The 22,446-nt window shown below is 34.8% G+C and overlaps 2 protein-coding genes across 3 annotated transcripts; one reads left to right on the top strand and one right to left on the bottom strand.

Moving 5' to 3' along the window:
• The first annotated feature begins 96 nt into the window (after positions 1-96).
• Positions 97-5,281, top strand: LOC131929586 (ficolin-1-A-like). Its single transcript, XM_059285869.1, has 5 exons — positions 97-215; positions 706-818; positions 2,782-2,907; positions 3,929-4,045; positions 4,656-5,281. Exons 1-5 carry the CDS (start codon positions 146-148, stop codon positions 5,076-5,078), a joined length of 849 nt encoding a protein of 282 aa, XP_059141852.1. The 5' UTR covers positions 97-145; the 3' UTR covers positions 5,079-5,281.
• Positions 5,282-6,480: 1,199 nt separating this feature from the next.
• LOC131929585 (uncharacterized) lies at positions 6,481-21,812 on the bottom strand. 2 transcript variants are annotated; one of them, XM_059285866.1, is made up of 10 exons: positions 21,483-21,812; positions 20,219-20,487; positions 19,660-19,725; positions 18,841-18,987; positions 17,097-17,277; positions 16,276-16,352; positions 10,467-10,565; positions 8,890-9,056; positions 8,347-8,481; positions 6,481-7,116 (listed from the first exon to the last, which is right to left on the bottom strand). In XM_059285866.1, the coding sequence occupies exons 2-10, from the start codon at positions 20,385-20,387 to the stop codon at positions 6,988-6,990; spliced, it is 1,170 nt and encodes a 389-aa protein (XP_059141849.1). In that variant the 5' UTR covers positions 20,388-20,487; positions 21,483-21,812; the 3' UTR covers positions 6,481-6,987. The 2 variants fall into 2 exon arrangements, with proteins under 2 accessions (XP_059141849.1, XP_059141850.1); XM_059285867.1 differs by having other exon boundaries at positions 21,669-21,812.
• Positions 21,813-22,446: the final 634 nt, after the last annotated feature.

Here is a 22,446-nt window from a genome sequence, read left to right as displayed (position 1 = left end):
TTGTGTATTTGTCCTAGACATGTACAGTATACATGTCGCAAGTGTGAACGCTGTGTAACAATGATACAATTGGTGTGTAGTTGATAGTACAGTCTGTTGCAGCTATTCTACCGTACAGACTCCATTGTTCGCTACTCTAAAAATAATGGAGACATTTACGCCAGGCTTTGTTTTTCTGATCACAACTTCATTTCTTTTTCTGCGCGCGTACAACAGTGAGTACCTGCCTTGGTTTATTTGCTCTCCGATTTTTCATTTCTTTCGACATTCATACAGTATTTGACATACAAACAACATAATTATTTTCTGAATATTTTTCGTAAATTATCATATAAGTGTGTTATTATTTTTAATGATTTGTAATATAAGAGTCAGTTATATTTAAATTTAATTGGGGATATGTTTTCTTATTTCTATGAACACAAAGCTCAATACGTCCCTCTTAGGTGTTTCTTATGGGACGGAGTGGCCTAGCGGTAGAGCACTAGGCTGCTAACCCGAAATGCTCGAGTTTGAAACCGTTTGATTGTCCCCGAGTACACCCAGCTCTAATGCATACCCTAAATCCCGTTAGGGAATGTAAAGGCGGCTGGGCATAATGCTGACCACACTATCTCTTCATATGCCAAGGTCACAGAAACAAGTGAACTCTACTTCACTTGCGCCATAGACCATCAGGTTTGAAAGGGAACTACTTACTTTCAGGTGATCCAGCGATGAAGTCTAGAAGTGTAGTTGGACAAGTCCAGTCAGGGGAGACCCAGCAAGTGACCTTGAAAAAGAATGACCGGTCCAAGAGCACGTGTGACTATGAAACGGTAAAAGATAATTTTTGGTCGGCGTGGTCGAGTCGGTAAAGCTCATTGTTGCTAACCCTAAAAGCCTCGAGTTCGAACCCTCGGGCAGATGAGGCTCGTTAGCTGGGGACAGCCACTCTTCTAGGAGAGACAACTCCAAAATTAAACAACTGCTGCCTTGTGGATTGTTCTTGGTTGGACAAATGCCATGGAAGAATATCCAAAAAGAAAATCAGGCTGAAATTGCCTCAATGGCGCATAGTCAGTTGACACGTATCCGTGTTGGAGGGGGATCCCTTCCAACACTAAAATTAAGAACGAAGAAGAAGAAAAAGAGGCTCGAAAGAGTTTCAACATGTATAGTATCCGCACGTGCTATCACATTTCACTGAAGTATTAATTTGTGAAAAAAGCATGATTCACTTCTGTACTTATGTATACAGACTTAGAATAGGGACGGCGTGGTCTAGCTGTAGAGTGTTAGACAACCAACCCTGAAAGTATCGAGTTCAAATCAGTAGACGCCCCTTATTCCACCCAGCTCTAAAAGGTACCTAACTGACGTTAGGGAAATTAAAGGCGGCTAGTCATAGAGCTGACCATTCTATCCATTCTCATACCGAAGTCACAGAAACCGGTGAACTCTACTTCACTTGCCCCATGGGCCATCAGGTTCGCAAATGGTACTATACTTTACTTATTTAGGCATAGTTGACATAATAATAGATGGGTCCAGGTACAATCTACAAACTCAGTCTATTATCTTTGTTATTTAATTCCTTATAAAGAAATGTATAAGACTATTGGATATTTTCATAATGGTATAATACAAAGTGATTTCAAGGTTATTAAATTGAAGAGATTAATTCCTAATATTGGGTTTATACCATTAAACAAGTAATTAAAAAAAGTCTAGTGATAATTTTAGCGCAATTTCCTTATGTTATCTAAAAATAGCTCTGTCGTAGCGTAAATCAAGAGCAGGGTTAGTAAAACCATTGGTTAGTTATTAAAACGTTTTTTATTAAAAAAAAATGTCAGTATTTTACATGTTTTATTTACAATAGAGTAACATGACTAAAAACCATTGCGCGCCTAGCTACCAAACGTGATGTCGCAGCCATTGAACGTGATGGCGCAGCTATTGAACGTGATGACGCGTGTGGTGTGGTTGGAAAAACATGCCTACTAATTCGGTCCAAATTTTAATTAATTCAAAAAATTTTTTGTGACCGAACGAAAGGATATTTTTGAAAACTTTCTTCGGCAATATTGTTCTAAATTATGGCAGGAATCGATTGGTACATGTTTCAAGTCGCTAAGTGGTCTGGTTGCCGAGATATGGGCAAAAAAACTGCATTTTCTCGAGGTTTTTTGGCTTTTTCGGGAAATCCATGAAAGAAACCCGGAATTTTTATGGCCTATGTTCATCCTCGTAACTTGCTTAACATAATTGCTTTTGTAACTAGTCATCGATATTGCTTCGTTGAGGAGGAGATACGACTTAAAGCCCGGACACACATCCATACATTCATCCATCCATTCCCAGAAAAGACGAGTTAATAAACGCAATTCTCCAGAATGGAAATTGCGCTAAAAAATGATTGATACGTAATTCAATTTAAACACGTCACAAACATTAACGTCTGTGCTAATTTTCTAAAGGAGCCGACCCGCGGCGTAACATACGCCGCTATTTAGTGACGGTTACAGACTTCCAGAAAGACACAGTTGTCCAAAAGGGGTGGGTGGGTACACACTGTTGCGCATGCCTGGAGAGCGAGTGAGGGGGCGGGATGAGGTTTAGAGAGTCGGCGTGTGTGCGTGGTGTCCCGCATGGTTGGGCGACGTAGATAATAATATAGAAATAGCTAATCTCTATGCACGTGCGTTTGAATGCGCATGATTCGGTATGTATACGGGTAAGTTTATGTGCGCGTGTGAGTACTGTACAATGTGTAAGCTACTTATTTTTTTATCGCAGCTTACCTGTGAGTTGTCAACCATGTCGACGGCTCTACCGACAAGGATGGTGTCCAAATCACCTGATGATGGTAGCGATGTGCTGTGTGACACAAGGACAGATGGTGGTGGATGGATTATCATGCTGGTAAATTGATATCAACACTCACAATATTAAAGATATCAACACTCACACTGTTAAAGATAGGAAAAATCATAATATTAAAGATATTAACATTCACAATTTTAAAGATATCAACACTCACAATATTAAATATATCAACACTCACAATATATAAGATATCAACACTAACACTATTAAATATATCAACATTCACAATATATAAGATATCAACACTCACAATATTAAGGATATCAACACTCACAATTTTAAAGATATAAACACTCACACTATTAAATATATCAACACTCGCAATATTGAATATATCAATATTCACAATTTTAAAGATATAAACTCACAATATTAAAGATATCAACACTCATAATATTAAAGATATCAACACTCACACTGTTAAAGATATGAACGCTAACAATTTTAAAGATATCAACACTCTCAATATTAAAGATATCAACACTCATAATATTAAAGATATCAACACTCACACTGTTAAAGATATGAACGCTAACAATTTTAAAGATATCAACACTCACACTGTTAAAGATATGAACGCTAACAATTTTAAAGATATCAACACTCACAATATATAAAATATCAACACTCACAATATTAAAGATATAAACTCACAATATTAAAGATATCAACACTCATACTATTCTAGATATCAACACTCACAATATTAAAGATTTCAACACTCACACTATTAAAGATACCAACACTCACACTATTAAAGATATTAACACTCACAATATCAAAAGTTACAATACTCACCCGATATTGGGTATAAAACACGCTAAATTATAGTTATGATTCTTCTTTTGGGTCCATCAAATATTTTATCCTACTAAAATATATTTCTTTTAATAATTAGAACTATAATATAGCTTAAAATTTCAGGGGATTTTAGGAACTGTTCAGGTAAAAATGTATCAGCATATCTACACACACCAAACACTTCAATTATACAGTTTCGTTTGCGTATACATAATTTCTTTAAAGAGTTAAAAAAAATTCAAATGGTTTATTTCAGCGTCGAATAAAAGGCGATGTGGACTTCAACCGAACATGGCTTGACTACAAGCTTGGCTTTGGTTCATGGGAGGGGGACTATTGGCATGGGTTGGAGAAGATTCACAGCTTGACAAAAGTAAGATATATATATATATATATATATATATATATATATATATATATATATATATATATATATATATTGTGTGTGTGTGTGTCTATAGTTCTAATTGTTCCATTGTATACTACTAAAGATGGTCATTTAAATAAGTATTCTATCCCTCTCTACTTATGTGATGTTCATCGTTAAAGTTGTGTAAGCACATGACGTGTAAACGTTAATGATAGCTAATCCAACACTATATAATAAAGTTAACGACTTTAGTATGTGCGTTTTGAACACAATTTAGATGCTATTAAAAAAAAACATTTTTAAAACCATTGCGAAAATAAATGAATTGTTTATACGAAAATATTTTTTTCTCACCGTATTTCATTAATGAAACTATACCAAAATGAGAAAAAAAAACTTTAATTGCCGTATGTCATATATTAAACTATACCAATGCGCGAATTACTGAATTGTTCAAGTGAAAATGTTTATTTTTTCTTGCCGTATTCCATTTATTAAACTACACCATAATTAAAATAGCTGAATTGTTAATATAAAAAGAAATAACTTTTACCGTATTCCATGTATTAAACTACACCATAATGAAAATAACTGAATTGATTACGTGGAACAGAATGGAACGTGGGAACTGCGGATCGACATGAGGTACCAGGGCAAAGATTACTACGCCAATTACGGACAGTTCGTGCTCTTCAACGAACAACTGGACTACGCTTTCTACGTCGCCGCCTTCACCGGAAACGTCCTGGATGAACTAGAAATGCACACCAATATCCGCTTCTCTACTAAAGACTACAGCTTACTCGGCTACAAGTGCGCACAGACTCTGGGTGGGGGGTGGTGGTTTCAAGGGTGTGGTAGAGTTTACGTTTTTTTGACCGGGCTGTTCGAAACGGATGAAGACTCGAAGGGGATACATTGGGATAATCTGACAAGCCAGTTGGATTATTTGGACATGGCGGAGATGAAAATACGAAAAAGATCGTCGAAAAACTACAAGTATAAAGCGTGGGCTGGCTCCCCACCTAAACCTTAAAGCAGAAAACTATACGTATTTTCTTTTATTGTAGTTATTAAATCTATTGTTTTTCCTTGAATTAAATTAGGTAAAACCTAAATTTTTAAAAATACTATGTCTTGTATTAAAAAGAGTCTTAAAAGCTCACGACGGTTTTTTTACGTATAAAAATATTGTGGTTTCTCAACGGCACAAATTAGTGTGTGTCGTGTCGTAAATTTTGTTTTGAGTATATGCTAGAAATAATGGTGTTGTGATCGTGTGGTACTTTGTGATAATTAAGTGGTGCTGTTCTGGTGGTATTCGTGTATTACTGTTCTTTTCATAATCGTGTGTTACTGTTTATGTTCTTATCTTATTTCTGTTCTAGTACTAATTATGTGACTGTTTTCGTAATAATTATGTTACTATTATTATTGTTATATATGTTACTATTATTGTTATAATCATGTTACTGTCCTTGTTATAATCATGTTACTGTTTTTGTTATAATTATGTGTTACTATTCTTGTGATAATCACAACTTTAAGTTTTGAGATAGTCATGTTTTATCCGAGCGGAATACAAATCTTGTATCCATATTCCAGTTCCGAAAAACCAAGAAATGTGTCACCTCCCTACCAGCTCTCATTGTATATAATACATTTATTGTCTCTTTAACGTATATAGCCCTCATCATCATCATCTTTTCCTTGTTGTGCCCAAGACACACGGGGCCTCTACAAAAAGCTCCCTCCTCTTTAGTCGGTCACCGGATTTTGTATATAGTTATACGAGCAACCAAAATCATTATGGGACTTAATATCAAGGGAGATAACTACACGAGGACTAATAATTTTGAAACGAAATAATGAATCCTAAACATCCGACAGTGGAATAACATATACGTTTGAAACTGTGTCTCTGGGATCAAGAAAATTATTTTTTTAAAAAATAGATTTATATTTATGTAGATTCTACATGGTACAGTGTGGTCAATTATTAGAGCGTTCGACGGCTAAAACGGAAATATCGAGTTCGGATCCCGGCCTCGAGTCCGTAGGACGCCCCTGATTCCTCCCAGCTCTGATGAGTACCTGACTTACGTTAGGGAAACGAATGCGGCTGACCACACTATCTCCTAATATGCCAAGGTCATTGAAACAGATGAACTCTACTTTATCAGCCCCATGTGTCTTGGGCACGAACGGGAAAATATACTGATGCTATTACATGTAATAAACAATATGTTATTCAAGTTATATACATGAAATCCGTATGGCTGTTTGTACTGTTTGTTAGTAGTTATAAGCGCATTGCAGGAAACTATTTTTTATTTAAAGTTTGACTTTAGAACTTGGCCGTTTTCTTTCTTCAAAGCTATGAGAAACAAATACTTTGAAATTATAATTTAATACTTTTATTTTTGTTACATGTTTTAAATAATCTATTCAAATTCTCCCTAATAAGAATAATATCTGTTATAGTAAATTGGCCATAAATAAAAAAAAAAATCTGGCAACAACACTGGCAGAAATAGAGCTCTTATAAAAATAAAATAATAGAGTAAATGTGTTCTTCAGCAGTGGAGAGCGTGTTTATGTAGCCGTCATTGAGCCATCTATTTAGCTGTTTGTAGATTGGCCATACATCGAAAAAAATCTGGCAACAACACTGGCATAAATAGAGCTCTTATAAAATAAAATTAAAAAAAAATAGAGTAAATGTCTTCTTCAGCAGTAGATAGCGTGTTTATGTAGCCGTCATTGAGCCATGTTCGTGGCTGTTTGAAGATTGGCCATAAATCGAAAAAAATCTGGCAACAACACTTGCATAAATAGAGCTCTTATAAAATAAATAAAAATAGAGTAAATGTGTTTTTCAGCAGTGGAGAGCGTGTTGCTGCCATTGAGCCATCTATGTGGCTGTTTGAAGACCGTAACGGCGGCTACAGAAACTCGAAGTCTTCGTTTATCCCATAGTAAGAGTTGTGGGGTTGGTCCATGTTGTAGGATAGGGCCTTCTCCAGGCGGGCCCTGGTGTCCTTGTCACAGTTAATGGACGCCAGGGCGGAGATCTGAAACAAACGTTTGATTCAATAATTGTCAGCAAAACATACCACAAAACAAATATATTCACTATCAACTATAAACAAACATACCCGGAACAAATATATTTACTATCCGCTATAAACCAAAATAACCAAATAATTATATTCACTATCAACTATAAACAAACATACCCGAAACAAATATATTCACTATAAACTATAAACAAACATACCCGAAACAAATATATTCACTATCAACTATAAACAAACATACCCGAAACAAATATATTCAACATCAGCTATAAACAAACATACCCGGAACAAATATATTCACTATCAGCTATAAACCAAAATAACCAAAACAAATATATTCACTATCATCTATAAACAAACATACCCGGAACAAATATATTCACTATCAGCTATAAACCAAAATAATCAAAACAAATATATTCAATATCAACTGAAAACAAACATACCCGAAACAAATATAGTCACTATCAACTATAAACCAAAATAACCAAAACAAATATATTCACTATCAACTATAAACAAACGTACCCAAAAATATATTCACTATCAGCTATAAACCAAAATAACCAAACAAATACATTCACTATCAACTGAAAACAAACATACCCGAAACAAATATATTCACAATCAACTATAAACAAACAAAACCAAAATAAGTATAGTTAGTATATTTGATATCAGCTGTCAACAAACAGATCTAAAACTGAAAATTTAAATTGAAACCAACATTTATATTCAGTAGTTTTGTCAACAAAACACAGTAGTTAAATTTAAATTGTTATATTTTAGGCCCAGCTTAATTTAGCTGATTGAGGAAATATAAAAATCGGTATGTTTTTTAGACAAAGCTGAAATTATGGTTTTTAGGCTTTTTGAGTAAAGTATACAAAAATGAATATGGTAAAAGTTACAGCAGCTTTGATTTAAACTAATGAGTAAAATGAAGAAAGAATTCATCTTTAGGACTAGCAGATGAAGTAGAGTTATTATGTTTCTTGGCCTCGGCATATGAAGGGATAATGTGGTTTGCACTATGCCCAGCCGAATTTACTTTCCCTAACGTAAGTTAGGTACCCATCAGAGCAGGGTGGACTCAGAGACGTTCCACTGACTTGAATACGGATTCGAACGCGAAACTTTCGTGTTCCAGTCTAGCGCTCTACCGCTAAGCCAGGCGGTCCGATGAAAATATAAATATCGAAATGTAATAGTGTTGGCCCTTACCCTAATGTCCTGTATATTGTGGCCAGGTCTGGTGAAGTGGAAGGCCACCGGGTCACTGTTGTTGTTGGCCCGCACGTTGGCCAGGTGCACGCGGAAAGCGTCTTCCAACTTTAATCTCGAATGGCCAATAAAAACCTGAAAATATCAACAGCATTTTTGGATAAATTCAGCTTGTTGTGATATATATTTTAGCTTTAGCTTGTAGACCCATTTGCTTTTTAGAACAATTCTCGTTCTGAATAAGCCAAAAAAAACACACACACACACACCACACACACACACCTATATAAATAAATATATATATATATATATATATATATATATATATATATATATATATATATATATATGAGGAAGGACTACGGTAACTGTACAGCTGCTGAGGTTATGATTTTGTCATTTAATTGGAATTATAAACAGTTAATCTAAATTACTTTCTCATACTGTCCTTCATACAAATGATGACGCACACACAGTTGACGTCCCACCTACCTTTTCGTCATTTAAACAAACGACGACGTACACATATGACGTCATACCAACCTTTTCATCCTTCATACAAATGATGGCATACACGACGTTGACATGTTGACAGTCCAGCGTCTCCGTGATGTTGAATACACCGGCAGGACCCCAGAAGGTTGGCGACTCGGCCACGTAGTTACACATCTGACAGCCGGGCTTGTTGCAGGCGTTCATCCCACGGCGTTCTGTAGGACGGGGAGATAAGCATGACGGTCAGTTATATTTTCTGAACATGTCATTGGTCACCGTCTATTTATGTTAAGTCTTGTTTAGTATACCATTTTTTTTAAATTTAAGAAGACACATTTTCCTTTTTAGACAGGAAAACTTTATATGAAACTGATAATCCAATATCCCCAACTACAATGTAGTATATAAGCATTTTAGAGTTGTTTTTTTTTTGTTCATTTTTTACTATAGATGGCTACAAAGCCTACTTACTATATATTTTAGAATGTGTTTTTTTTAATTGAAAGTAGACTCCATAGCCATCTAGAGAAAAAAAGAATGTCGTGTATAAACCCCATATTTCAATAAAGAGCACGCTAAAAAGGTCGCTGACGCAGGTGAACTGTGCATCATGGACCGTCAAATTTGAAAGGGTACATTCAGTGATTTGATCCACACCCCAAACTCATATGTTCAAACACAATACAAGCAATCTTTTTTTTTATAATGTCATGATAAGGAAGTTTTATATTGATTGTGTGCACTTACAATATTTTATATACCATTTATGATTGTAAGCAAGCCATAGGTGTAGACGTAGGAATGATAATGGAGTTTAGCTGATCGTCACTTTGTACACAAGACACTGATTGTTTAAAAATTCTTGCTACCAGTGTAGTAAAAATCTATTTATAAAAAAAAAAAACTATAGGGAACGATCTCCTGATTGAGTATCTGATGACTTTGAGTCATGATGCTCAAGAATATCTCAGATCTGAGCTTTAGGTTTGCTGACTAAAGCACCAGTGTGGTTGAGAGGGAGAGGTTGCTTTAAAGTAAACTGAGGTTTGTCCTAGACAGAGGCGTAGCGAGAGGGGGGGGGGGGGGTGACACCACTAGGTGTTGCACCGGGTGACACCAATAGGTGCCACACCGGGTGACACCCGACCTTGCTACGGCACTGTTCCAAGGATTTTTTTTTTCCCGTTTGTGTCCAAGACACTTGGAGCATATGACCTCAGTATACAGGGAAATAGTGTGGTCAGCACTATGCCTAGAGCCTTAGTTTACCTAACGTAAGTCATGTATCTATCAGAGCTGAGTTGACCCAAGTACGTCATATAGAATACCTGAGTTTTTTTAGGAACTATCACTACTTAGCCAGATTATAGATCCGTCTTATATTCCAAAAGAGTAATTCTACACTGTGTTTATTGAATTGGTATGTTAGGAATGAATTTTTTTTTTAATTTTTTTGTTTCAATATTGAGAAACAACTGTGTGAGACCACGTCTCCAGAAATGTGAACTAGCTAGGAATGTAAATCATGAAAATGTTGATTTATAAATAATAAGCTAAATCAACTTGGTGCAGGAAGGGATTAAGCTGATATTGCTGTCTGAAGGGATTAACTTAGCGATACTTACGTCCATCGTTAGGGTCGTAGACTGGATTAGCTTTGGTGTAAGGTGGAGGGGCGGCGGCGCTGACCACAGCCGGACCCAGGGGTTTTTTGTTCCTTCTCCCTGGGGAAGAGAGGGGTGGCTTAACATTGTCTTATTTTAAACATTGTATTTGTAGCTGCACATACAAATAGTGTCTATCAAAGCAGGAATTAAGAATCTCGATTTTAATTAATGGAATATAAAAGTTATCACTGTTGATAAATTGACAGTAGTTAATGTGTAAGTATAGTTATTTGGTGGTGCCAATGAAAAAATGTAATTACCTAAAATAAAATAACGCAACAAATTACTTATTTTTTAAAATGTTTAATTAATTTTTAAGTAGTGCAGGGTGATATTATAATAACACGCGTGAATTTACATTATAATAACTAGTGTGCTATATATATTTTTATATAAAACAATGTGTAAATAAATACAATAATCATCAAAATAAAAACCAAACTTATACCGACATATTTGTCTCTTAAATCATGATATATATAAACAACACGAGCTCTTAGAATTTAGAATGTTATATAAGAAATTTTTCTTATCGTTTTTTTTATATATGTAGAGGAGGAAGAATTCTTCTCTCACACACGCACGTTCAAATACTCACAGACTCATGTATATACTAATATATTAATATATATATATATATATATATACATATATATACATATACATATATACATATATATATATATATATATATATATATATATACATATACATATATATATATATATATATATATATATATATATATATATATATATATATATATATATATATATATATATATACATACATATATACATATATATACATACATATATACATATACATATATATATATATATATATATATTGTCACAGACTGTATTATTATATATCATTATTATATTGTGTTTTGCATGAATGAAGAGTACCTGGCTAGCGGAAGGACTGTCTGAGCGATCGTCATGTGTTTTTTCATGCTTTTGGGTGAGATCGCTCATTGACGTAAGGGGAGAGAAAGTGGTGAATAAAAGAGAGCGAAAGGTGAACGGGTGTTGTGTGCTAGGACTTGGGACTGGAACGATGGCAGTGAATGTAAGATGTCTCCATGACTTGGAGTCGTGATTATTATTTGTACCTATATCAGTTGATCTTCAAATATGGATGTACCACGGATTTATCTGTACATAGTGTAAATAAAGTTGTCATTTCAAGTTGCCACTGTTGCTCGTGTTCCTGTATGAAAGCTAACCCAAAACAACAGAGAATACATGTTGTTACATATGGTGTCAGAAGTGGAGGCAATAAAGTGATGTTGCTACATTGTATTACTGTTACTTATGATGTCACAAGTGGTTGAAGAATTGGTGCTACATATGTCAGAAATGGAGATATTACAGTCTGTGGTCTTCCACTGTTTACCAAGTACGTCAAGTTCTTGAAAGTCATCTATCTACACTCAAGTCAGAAGGGTTGCTGTAGTCAAGTCAGACGTTTTGTTCAAGTCAAGTCATCAACGTGATAATTTTTATCACCTTATTTCGATATTGTCTCACCAATGTCGAGTAAATATCGTCTGTGTGTTTTTTCTGTTTGGATTTAGCCGATCAAGACTTAGTGTTTCTTTTTCTGTATGGATTAGCTGTTCAAGTTTTTCTACTGTTTGGATTTAGCAGATCAAGTTTATTTTTGTAACTGTTCCTAAACTGTTCCTAAAGATGTCTTATCTAAAACTGGACAAATTTCTACTCTGTAACAGGCTACTAGAACTATTTTGAATTTTTTTCAACTTTTTGGAATCAACAAAGTGAACTATTTTTGTACTATATATGTACTATGAACTTTTCTTGGATTACTAGATGTCTCTAATCAACTGAACAAAGCCAGAATACAAGAAAGGGTATTGTAAATTAATTAACATTTATCTATTGTCAACTAATGAATTTATATTTTATGTCATAGAAAATATATCAAAATGTCATGTTTTGAAGAATATCTAGCACTAGCGAGGGCGCAAGGCATTAAGAAGATGAATAAGCAGATAGCCTGGGCAACCAATCGACTTGAAAAAGACATAGAAGAAGCAAAAGAAGCATGGGATGAAGTACCAGAACAACCCCGACGAGCTCATGGAAATGTATTGAGAGAACTAGATGATATGATAGAAATAGTGTGTAATAGATCAAGAGCTATTACAGACATGCATAAAGAAGAAGACATTTCAGAAGTAGATAAAGTAGAAGAGACTGTACAACTAAAAGGAAAGCGGAAAAAAAGAAACAGAAAACAGAGAGCAGATAAAAGGGCTGAAACTTTGGAAAAACATGTTGGCCTACATGAACTAGCATATGAACAAGAACTATTAGAAATGAAAGCTATAACAGACACAAATGAACCAAAATTAGAAAGTGAACAGACAGAATTTAAAGCAGAACTTGAAGAAGTAAATATTGGCAACCTTTGGAATGAAGAACAGAGTAACATAGTCCAGGAAGAATTGAAACCCAAGGATAAAACAGAGGTTGAACTTAATAATGATTTAAAGATGACAGTTACATTAGAATGTCTTAAGATTGACTCTTTATTAAATGATACGCAGGTACACGAGAATATTATTGAAAGTTATATCGTAAGTCCATCAGAGAATGGCAGTCAACAAGAAACAAGTCCATCAGAGAATGGTAGTCAAAATGATTTAATAAGCCCATCAGTCAATGGCAGTGATGATTTAATAAGTCCGTCGGAGAATGGCAGGAATCATGATAAACTAATGATGATTAATGAATCAGTGAACTTAATAAGCCACAATGAAGAGCACGTACCTATTGAGGAGTTACTTAGAAATCTGGAGTCAAACTATAAAGAAGATATACTAGAACTCAAGAATAAATTTAACAAAGAAATGGAGAAATTAACACATAAATTTATGTGTGAATTAGAATCAATAAAGAAGCACAAGGAAGTTAAGAAAGATGAAACAGTAACTAGAAACTACAATGTCATTGATGCACAGAATGAAAGTAAAAGAAATTTAGCAAACTATGAATACAGTCAACATGTTAATAAGAATGTCATTAATGTCATTAATGCACAGAATGAAAGAAAAAGAAATTTAGCAAACTATGAATACAGTCACCATGTTTATAAGAAGCCAAAATCTAGATGTTTTTACTGCGGAAAAACAGGTCATTACCAAAATCAATGTTGGCATAGGTTGGCAAATCAGAGAAGAAACAATTATGTACACAGAAAGTCATGTGAGAAATACAGTAATTTAAGGAATAATGTATCAAGTTCAAATCAGAATAACAAAAGTGTGAATAGGTATACTAATGGAAGTTACCGACGCAACACATATTATGAGAGGCCAAAGCAATGCCATAATATTTATATTGAGTTGGTTGATGAACCAAACGAACGTACACAAAGCAAGATAACAACTGACGTTGTTCAGAAACCAGAAGAGAATATTAAAACAAATGAAGTAACACAAGTTACACGAATTCTAGGAAATAATTATGGTAACAAAGCTAAAAGATACACATACAATTTGAGGGAGAGATGGCATACAGGTCATCGTCAACTGCACGAGAACGATTACTCATGCTATAGAGGATGCTAAGATAAATTATCAATTGACAGTTTATTAATATTATACAGTCTGTAACTGTAATATATAAATATCAAATAATGTGTTTGAGTAAACATAAATTGTGTACTATATCTAAAGAATGTAAACTGTATTATGTTAAACCTATTCTATACTATTAATTAACAGTGAATAAAGTAAATAAATAAAAGTTAGAGACTATTTATTCCGCATAACAATAAGACGGAAGTCTCAATGATGTATTGTGTATTAGTCAATACCTGGGTAAGGCAAGAATGTGATTGTGTTGTGACCTAGATTTGTCTGAAATGGGTCAACTAGGGGAGACAACAAAGTATATTAATCATGCGTCGTAATAACATGCCTTGATGATAAGGAAGTTTTTTTACCACATAGGATATAGTTATTTAAATTATGAGTTGAATCAAGTCTTTGATAATTTCAACTATATATTATAGTTTGGTAATTTACTAAACTCATTGATCTTGTTTATACTACAATTACTGGGTAATTGAAATGTTTTTCTTTCTCATATTTGAATATATTACACATAATGCTTGTGCATTAGTCTACAAAGAATGTATTTTCCATGTTTTTTGAGATGTATAAAAAATTTTTGTTGTCTGGCACATGGTCCTGCCCTACCAATATTGTATTTATAAATTTTGTTACACAAAATTTTATTCGAAGGGGGGACGTGTCACAGACTGTATTATTATATATCATTATTATATTGTGTTTTGCATGAATGAAGAGTACCTGGCTAGCGGAAGGACTGTCTGAGCGATCGTCATGTGTTTTTTCATGCTTTTGGGTGAGATCGCTCATTGACGTAAGGGGAGAGAAAGTGGTGAATAAAAGAGAGCGAAAGGTGAACGGGTGTTGTGTGCTAGGACTTGGGACTGGAACGATGGCAGTGAATGTAAGATGTCTCCATGACTTGGAGTCGTGATTATTATTTGTACCTATATCAGTTGATCTTCAAATATGGATGTACCACGGATTTATCTGTACATAGTGTAAATAAAGTTGTCATTTCAAGTTGCCACTGTTGCTCGTGTTCCTGTATGAAAGCTAACCCAAAACAACAGAGAATACATGTTGTTACATATATATATATATATATATATATATATATATATATATATATATATATATATATATATTGCATGTTATTAATAAATGTCTCAAGATCCGGACAAAGCTATGTTATTCATAAAGTGAGAAATAAAGTTAGGCCATTCGTATTATATTGTTCCTAAAAAGTAGGTATTGAATTGGTGGTTTTTTAATAATTTAATTTAATAGGGTTTAGCTGCGTTATAAAAATATTGTGTTGTATTTTATTGTAAAGGGTAAAGGAATCGAGGTGAACTGCAATACGACTGTTTTTAAAGACAACATAAATTGCATGTTATTTTTTTTTTATTTTTTTTTTTAAATTGCATGTTATTGAAGTAACTCCAAAGAGACCGAACCTTAACATCCTCAGCTTATATAATACGTGTTTAATAAATATGTTAATGTAGGCATAATTGTTCAATGTGTGTATCACACCACACAAACTAATTAAATAAAGTTTGTAATTAAAATTCGTGTCAACTGTACTATTTATCTATAGACACAAATATAATCTTCTAAAAATATTCTAACTTAATGCTGAAGTTTTGTTTCATAATGCTGTAAAACCAGGAAATGTAACAAAGTTTAAAAATAACTGTTAAATATGTGATTATTTCCCTTAGATTAAATTAAAAACAAATGTAATCTCAATTTCAGATACAGCCTACTTAAAATTTTGACATCACGTCATCTAATATAAGTAAATTATAATACAGAGTAATAAAAAAAATATAATATTAATTATAATTGCATTATTATAAATAATTCAAAATTTGAGCAAATGTTATACCTGTATAATGTTACCTATAATGAAAAAGTGTAGATCATTATGAACTAGTGCACTCTACCATATTCACGGGGCAGATATTTTTGTATCATTTTATCAACAGGAAGGGTATAATTTCTGTATAGGGCTTTAACATCAAGTGTTTAATTTCGCTTCAATGCTAACGAATTTTCCTACATGATAACATAATAAAGTTCTAATCAATGGTTTGTGTACGTCGCACTCTACTATCAATGATGTGCCTTATTTGTAGGAAGGGGGGTCTCTACCTCTGTCGTAATCCTCCCGGTGGCTGCGGGGTGGGGGGCCCCGGGCCGGCTTGACCTCTTGAACTGGCGCGCGGTCGCTGAGGAGAAGACAGGTGTCAAAGGTCAAGGTTATGTAAGTTACTTGTAAAGGCGACATTACGTAATACACAAGCATCTCTAATGTGCAATTCAGTGTTGTTTATAAAGGAAATAAATTGTCGGGACAGACGGACGGGGTGGGGGGGGGGGAGTATTTCATTAAGACTGAAGTCATTGACTCCAAAAATTAAAACAATTAGGGCCCTGAATAAATTCACCAATGGGCCCTGAAAACTTTCAGCAAAGTACCCCGAATATTTTAATCCTGGGGTCCATGATATCTCACAGATATGGATTCCGGATAGTTTTTAGTCTAAGATACCGGGTACTTTTTAGCCAAGGGTACCGGATTAATTTCAGATTAGGGCCCTATATAACTTCTCTCAGGAACCACGGATAATATTCAACCTGGGGCCCCGGATAATTTTCAGCTAAGCCTCCCTCCCCCCCCCCCCCCCCGAATATTTTAACCCAGGGGGTCCTGGTGTCTCACGTATTGGGGCTCCGGATAATTTTCAGCTAAGCCCCTCCCCCTCCCCCGAATATTTTAACCAAGGGTTCCTAATATCTCACGTAGGGTTCCGGATAATTTTTACTCTTTGACCCCAAATAATATTTAGCCGAGGACCTTGGATAAATTAAAATTAGGGCCCTGTATAAATCCACCCAGGGGATCCTGATAACGGTTAGCCAATGCCCCACATCAAACCCTACCCGCCTATGAAAGAGACGAATGTTCTTACTTGGTGAATCGCCGGAAATATTCCCCTATGATGAAGAAGGACGAAACCCAGTAGAGAACGATGGATCCTATTATTAGCCCGCGGGAAAACCCGAACGTGTCATCTCTGTGGATATTCCCACTGTTCGTGTCAAGGCCGATGGATATTTCAAAAAACACCAAAACGAGGATGAGCATTGCTCCTGGAAAATTTAAAAATCAAACTCTTTTTGATACAGAAACAAAAGACAGTATAATAAAACGAAACAAAATACTAAAATTATTACATAAAATCATCATGTATATGTCACCTTCGTTGATAGTAAAATCAGACTAAGTTTCGACTATTTTAATTACGCTCACGAATAAAGATTCCAGGGCTATGTGTTATACCGTGTTTGATAATACCACGAAAATAGAATCATCTTTAAAAAGGGGGTGTTAGAATACAGGTAGATAACGAAATACAAATATGTCTTGCTGGTGTCTTCGCTAACATTTCCTTAAACCAAAACCCTAACCCAAATCCTACCCTAGCCCTAGACCCAATTTCTGCCCATAGCACTAAACAAGAGGTTACAATACTATTATCAACCTAACACACCTATTTTCGGAAGAGTCTATTATCGGACACTGGTGTAAGGGAAATTCCAGAATCCCTTGTATGATTAAGTGTTCAGTGACATGGTAATGTCTGGAATCAATTAGAGAGGAATATGCTGATCACTGAAGCATCGTTTCTAGATTATTCTTGCGTGGGTGAATAAATGAGGCTGACGAATATTCCATTTCTGTTTCCGAATGCCATGTTTTATTGGCAAACATTTATCATTATTTCCAAAAAACCAGAGAGGTAGGCATACAAGATGTGGGAAGCACAAGATCAATATTCCATTCAAAAGTTTTGAACGTTGTATAATTTTAACTCAAAACTGTACATGACTGTCTTGCCTGTATTTTGACTTTAAATTGAGACAAGCGGAGGTTCTTTGTTTTATACAGCAACATATTAAGTTTAAAGATGAATACGACATAACCACATATTACTTTTAGAGATAAACGTAACAACCACACACATTCTCTTTAGAGATGGACAGAACATACCCACACAACACACCCACACAACACACACTCATAACACATCCACAATACACCCACACAACACACCCACACAACACACCCACACAACACTCACACAACACAACACACCCACACAGCTCACCCACACAACACATCCACAAAGCACCTACACAACACACCCACACAACCCACACAACACACCCACACAACACACCCACACAACCCACACAACACACCCACACAACACACCCACACAACACTCACACAACACAACACACCCACACAGCTCACCCACACAACACATCCACAAAGCACCTACACAACACACCTACACAACACACCCACACAACACACCTACACAACACACCCACACAACCCACACAACACACCCACACAACACACCCACACAACACACCAACACAACACACCCACACAACACCCACAAAACACCCACACACCACATCCGCGTAACACATCCAGACAACACACCCACACACAACATACACAACACACACAACACACACACAACACACACACAACACACCCACACATAACCTATAAATATTGACACACATTCCCACACACTACGGCACGACAGACCCACACAACACACCCACACATAACCTTGAATGGATGAGACCACACACACATTATTTCCAAATGTTTACTTTACAGCCCCACATTACCTTCAAAAATAGACATAACAGCCACTGGTACCCCTAGGTTGCTCTCTCTACAGCTCCTAATGAAGAGCCCCGCACAGAAGAGCTGTAGTGTGAAGAAACCGATGACGATGGAGATGATACCCAGCACAAACGACGTAAAGAAAACTTCTGAAAACATAAACACAACAGGTGAATACATTCAGTGAAATATGAAAAAACTACAAGTCGATATTATTGTTAAATACCTATTTATTAACACAAGTGTAACCCCCCCCCCCCCCCCCCCCCCCACCATGCCCTTTTTACCCATTGTATCGGAAGCAAAATATTTTATTTCCAGGAATACATAGTCCTTAAATGAGTTGCGTTTATAAGTTAAAAAATTATTCTTTAGGGAACTGTTGCATTTAAATGAATGAAAACACTTCTTATATGCAAAATGATCTGGGCTTTAAAACTTAATTGAATCAGGTTTTAGTTCACTTTTTTACATTAAATCCTCATTACAAAGGCGGGTTCAATGTCAAGGAATTACATTTTGTTATGCGGTGAATTTTATTTTTATTAGAGACAAAGGAAGAAAGAGAGAAAAAGTGTTGATAGAGGAATACGTAGACAAGCAGAGATAAGGAAATAGAGATAATTAAAGAGAAAGAGAGAAAGAAAAATAGATATAGGGAGATAAAATACAGTGAGAAATAATAATACTTTAATTAAGACAAAGTAAAAAAGTATGGCTAATTATAATTTGTGAAAAAAATAATTATTTAATAAGAAAGGTAGATAATGAAGTAGATACATCATAATGATGTATATGATGATGCACATAGCGAGACTTACTTGATGCACTAGTAAAGTTGATGTTGGCCTCACAACTTTTACTAGGTGAGCAGCTCAGGATTAGACCTGTGAACACATTTGATATTTAAGTTATGTGATGTACAACAAAGCCACGACTTCCAGTCAACCGTGCTGAGGTATAGATCGGTACAATAAAAAGTTCTATATAAAGTAAGGTAGCCTTACGAAGCTTGCTGTGCACGGATCAGATGAAATAGAGTTTAACTATTTTTAAGATCAAAGTATATGATGGTATATTGGGATTCTAGTAATACCCAGCCGCCTTAACTTTGCCTAACGTTAGTCAGTTAGACTACTCGCAAGAGCTAGAACTGGAAGTACACTAGAACTCTAGACTTTCAAGTTAGCCATTGCTATATTTACCATCCGACCCAGCCGTAATATTAGAGTCATTGCGTTCTTGGCTATTCTATATATATATATATATATATATATATATATATATATATATATATATATACATGTGTGTGTGTGTTGTGTGTGTGCGTGTGTGTGTGCGTGTGTGTGTGTCTACTGTGTCTAAACTAACCAGCCTTACCTCTGTCATACTTGCTATTGGTGGTGGATGTCCCAACTTGCTCTGTGATCTCGGTCCAGTACGGCGTGAACATGCCGATGGCCATCAGAATGAAGGCCACAACATGGATACAAAAGGCCAATGCGTAGAACGTTGTTGGCTTGTTGGACTTCTTGCTCAGGCCAAACATCTTGATCTGGCCAGTCAGTGTCAACAAGAGAATACTTGGTGTTTGGTTTAGTAACAGATAGCGTCCTCACTCTTCATTTTGGGATGGTATAATTTCTTACCTATTTAAAAGAATTTCATAAAATATGTTTACTGCTTGGGATAAATAAATAAAAAATTCTTAGACATTTTGCTTCTTTTGTCACTTCCAAAATTGAATATTTTATAACATCTGTTAAATAGGTACAAAATCACTTCCAGTTTTACTAAGGCTAGAAATATTCAAACTAATAATAACTAAATAAGGTAATTTAGCTAACACTTTTATTTTTAATTTGGATCAGTAGAGCAAGGGTGTTTTCGTGATAGGAGATGCTATTTTATTTAATATAATATGTATGTGGTATGTATTTTATGCTAGTATGTATTTTATCATTAAAATACGACCGGTTAACTTTAAGGAGGGGTTAAAAGAGCTTTTTAAAAAATATTTGAACAGATACAATAATTCAAAACGGCTTTCCAACGGCTTCTATTAACAACAAAACTAGGAAAATAAGTGTAACCGATGGTTCCCAAACAGCTTCAACTTTTAAAATGTAACTATAATTTTATCGCTTGCCATTTTTTTTACAAATTACCAAAAATTAGTACGATTACATAGACTTTTTAAGCCTATGGTACTCAATCTTGGAGCTGTTCAATAACGTGAACACAACTTCACAAGACAGCATTACACTAGCGTAGAAACAATGGGGCGAGTTAAAAAATCACGGGATAATATTTTGTTCAATATAGGGAACGAGGGTGGAGAGGAGACTAATTATCTGCTCATTAACAACACAGGTTTTTCACAATTCGCCTGGGATTTTGATACGAAAAACGGAAAACATGAATCCTTGCAAGTACACAACGGAAAGATTCTTGAGTTACTTAAGTTTAACGAATTTTTCAAACGTAAAATAGAAACTGCATATATATATATATATATATATATATATATATATATATATATATATATATATATATATATATATATATATATATATAGGCCTATGTATATATATAATATAATACATCTATAAACAGATTTACATATGGTCTAGAAAGTTCTTACGTCTGTTTAATGCAGGTGTTTACAAGTCCTTTAAAGTTGGAAACATATCACTTGCTACTTGTTTTTAAACGCCAGATATTATGATCATATTTTAAAACTTCAAATCTCTGTGATCAACACGGGACTTACATATACATAGGTAAACAGTGATATACAATCCTTTTCACCTGCGCTGCGACAACTTACCTGGTATACCCTCTACTCCCCACCGTGTCGAACAGCACTGTTGAGCTACAGGTAAATATCATAAACTACGGGCGCTTTAGTCACAGGTGAGGTAGATCAAATACGTCATACGTGAATGAGAAACTTACTTTTCTTCAATCGCCACGAGTGGCTCTATAAAGTAGAGGCAATAAACAATTAAGACTATTGATCTACTTGTTCAGAGATTTGCATAAAGCATAAATGCTCTTCCCTCCAATAGGTAGCGTGTGTGTGTGTGTGTGTGTGTTAATATATATATATATATATATATATGCATATATATTAACACACACACACACACACACACACACACACACACACACACACATATATATATATATATATATATATATATATATATATATATATATATATATATATATATATATATATATATATATATAGATATGTATACGTTTTTACGTATGTGCACTTTAAAGCGAAAAATACGTACAGTTCGCACACCCTCCCTCTCAACGAGTGTTTGTATGATCCTTGTATGGGCCATGGAATTAAAATCGATTTTCTGAAATCGTTCCAATTCAAAGTAGTAGTAATAAAATTATGAATGTGCTTCAAGCGGGACAAATCACACATGAATTCTTTCTATACAAAATAAATTTAAAAAATGTTATAAAATATAAAGCGAAGAACAGCGTCGAGGGTTTTTATCAAAGATTTGAACCAAATGAGGTTAATTTCGTACAAAAAGCAACAGAAAAAAGTTCAACTAGTAAACCTTGTAAACCGATCCATA

Source organism: Physella acuta, unplaced genomic scaffold, assembly GCF_028476545.2.
Source record: "Physella acuta isolate Inbredline_101_S28 unplaced genomic scaffold, ASM2847654v3 ptg001653l, whole genome shotgun sequence".
In the NCBI taxonomy this organism is placed as follows: Eukaryota; Metazoa; Mollusca; class Gastropoda; family Physidae; genus Physella; species Physella acuta.
Note: the sequence above shows the minus strand (reverse complement) of the source record. Positions and strands in the feature narration are given on the sequence as shown.

Excerpts from the sequence above, each read along its gene's own strand:
- LOC131929586 (XM_059285869.1), top strand. The coding sequence starts at position 146 with ATGGAGACATTTACGCCAGGCTTTGTTTTTCTGATCACAACTTCATTT. Across the intron at positions 819-2,781 it reads GCACGTGTGACTATGAAACG|CTTACCTGTGAGTTGTCAAC; the intron begins GTAAAAGATAAT and ends TTTTTATCGCAG. Across the intron at positions 4,046-4,655 it reads AGATTCACAGCTTGACAAAA|AATGGAACGTGGGAACTGCG; the intron begins GTAAGATATATA and ends TACGTGGAACAG.
- LOC131929585 (XM_059285866.1), bottom strand. The coding sequence starts at position 20,387 with ATGTTTGGCCTGAGCAAGAAGTCCAACAAGCCAACAACGTTCTACGCA. Across the intron at positions 18,988-19,659 it reads CAACTTTACTAGTGCATCAA|AAGTTTTCTTTACGTCGTTT; the intron begins GTAAGTCTCGCT and ends TTATGTTTTCAG. Across the intron at positions 16,353-17,096 it reads TATTTCCGGCGATTCACCAA|CGACCGCGCGCCAGTTCAAG; the intron begins GTAAGAACATTC and ends TCTTCTCCTCAG.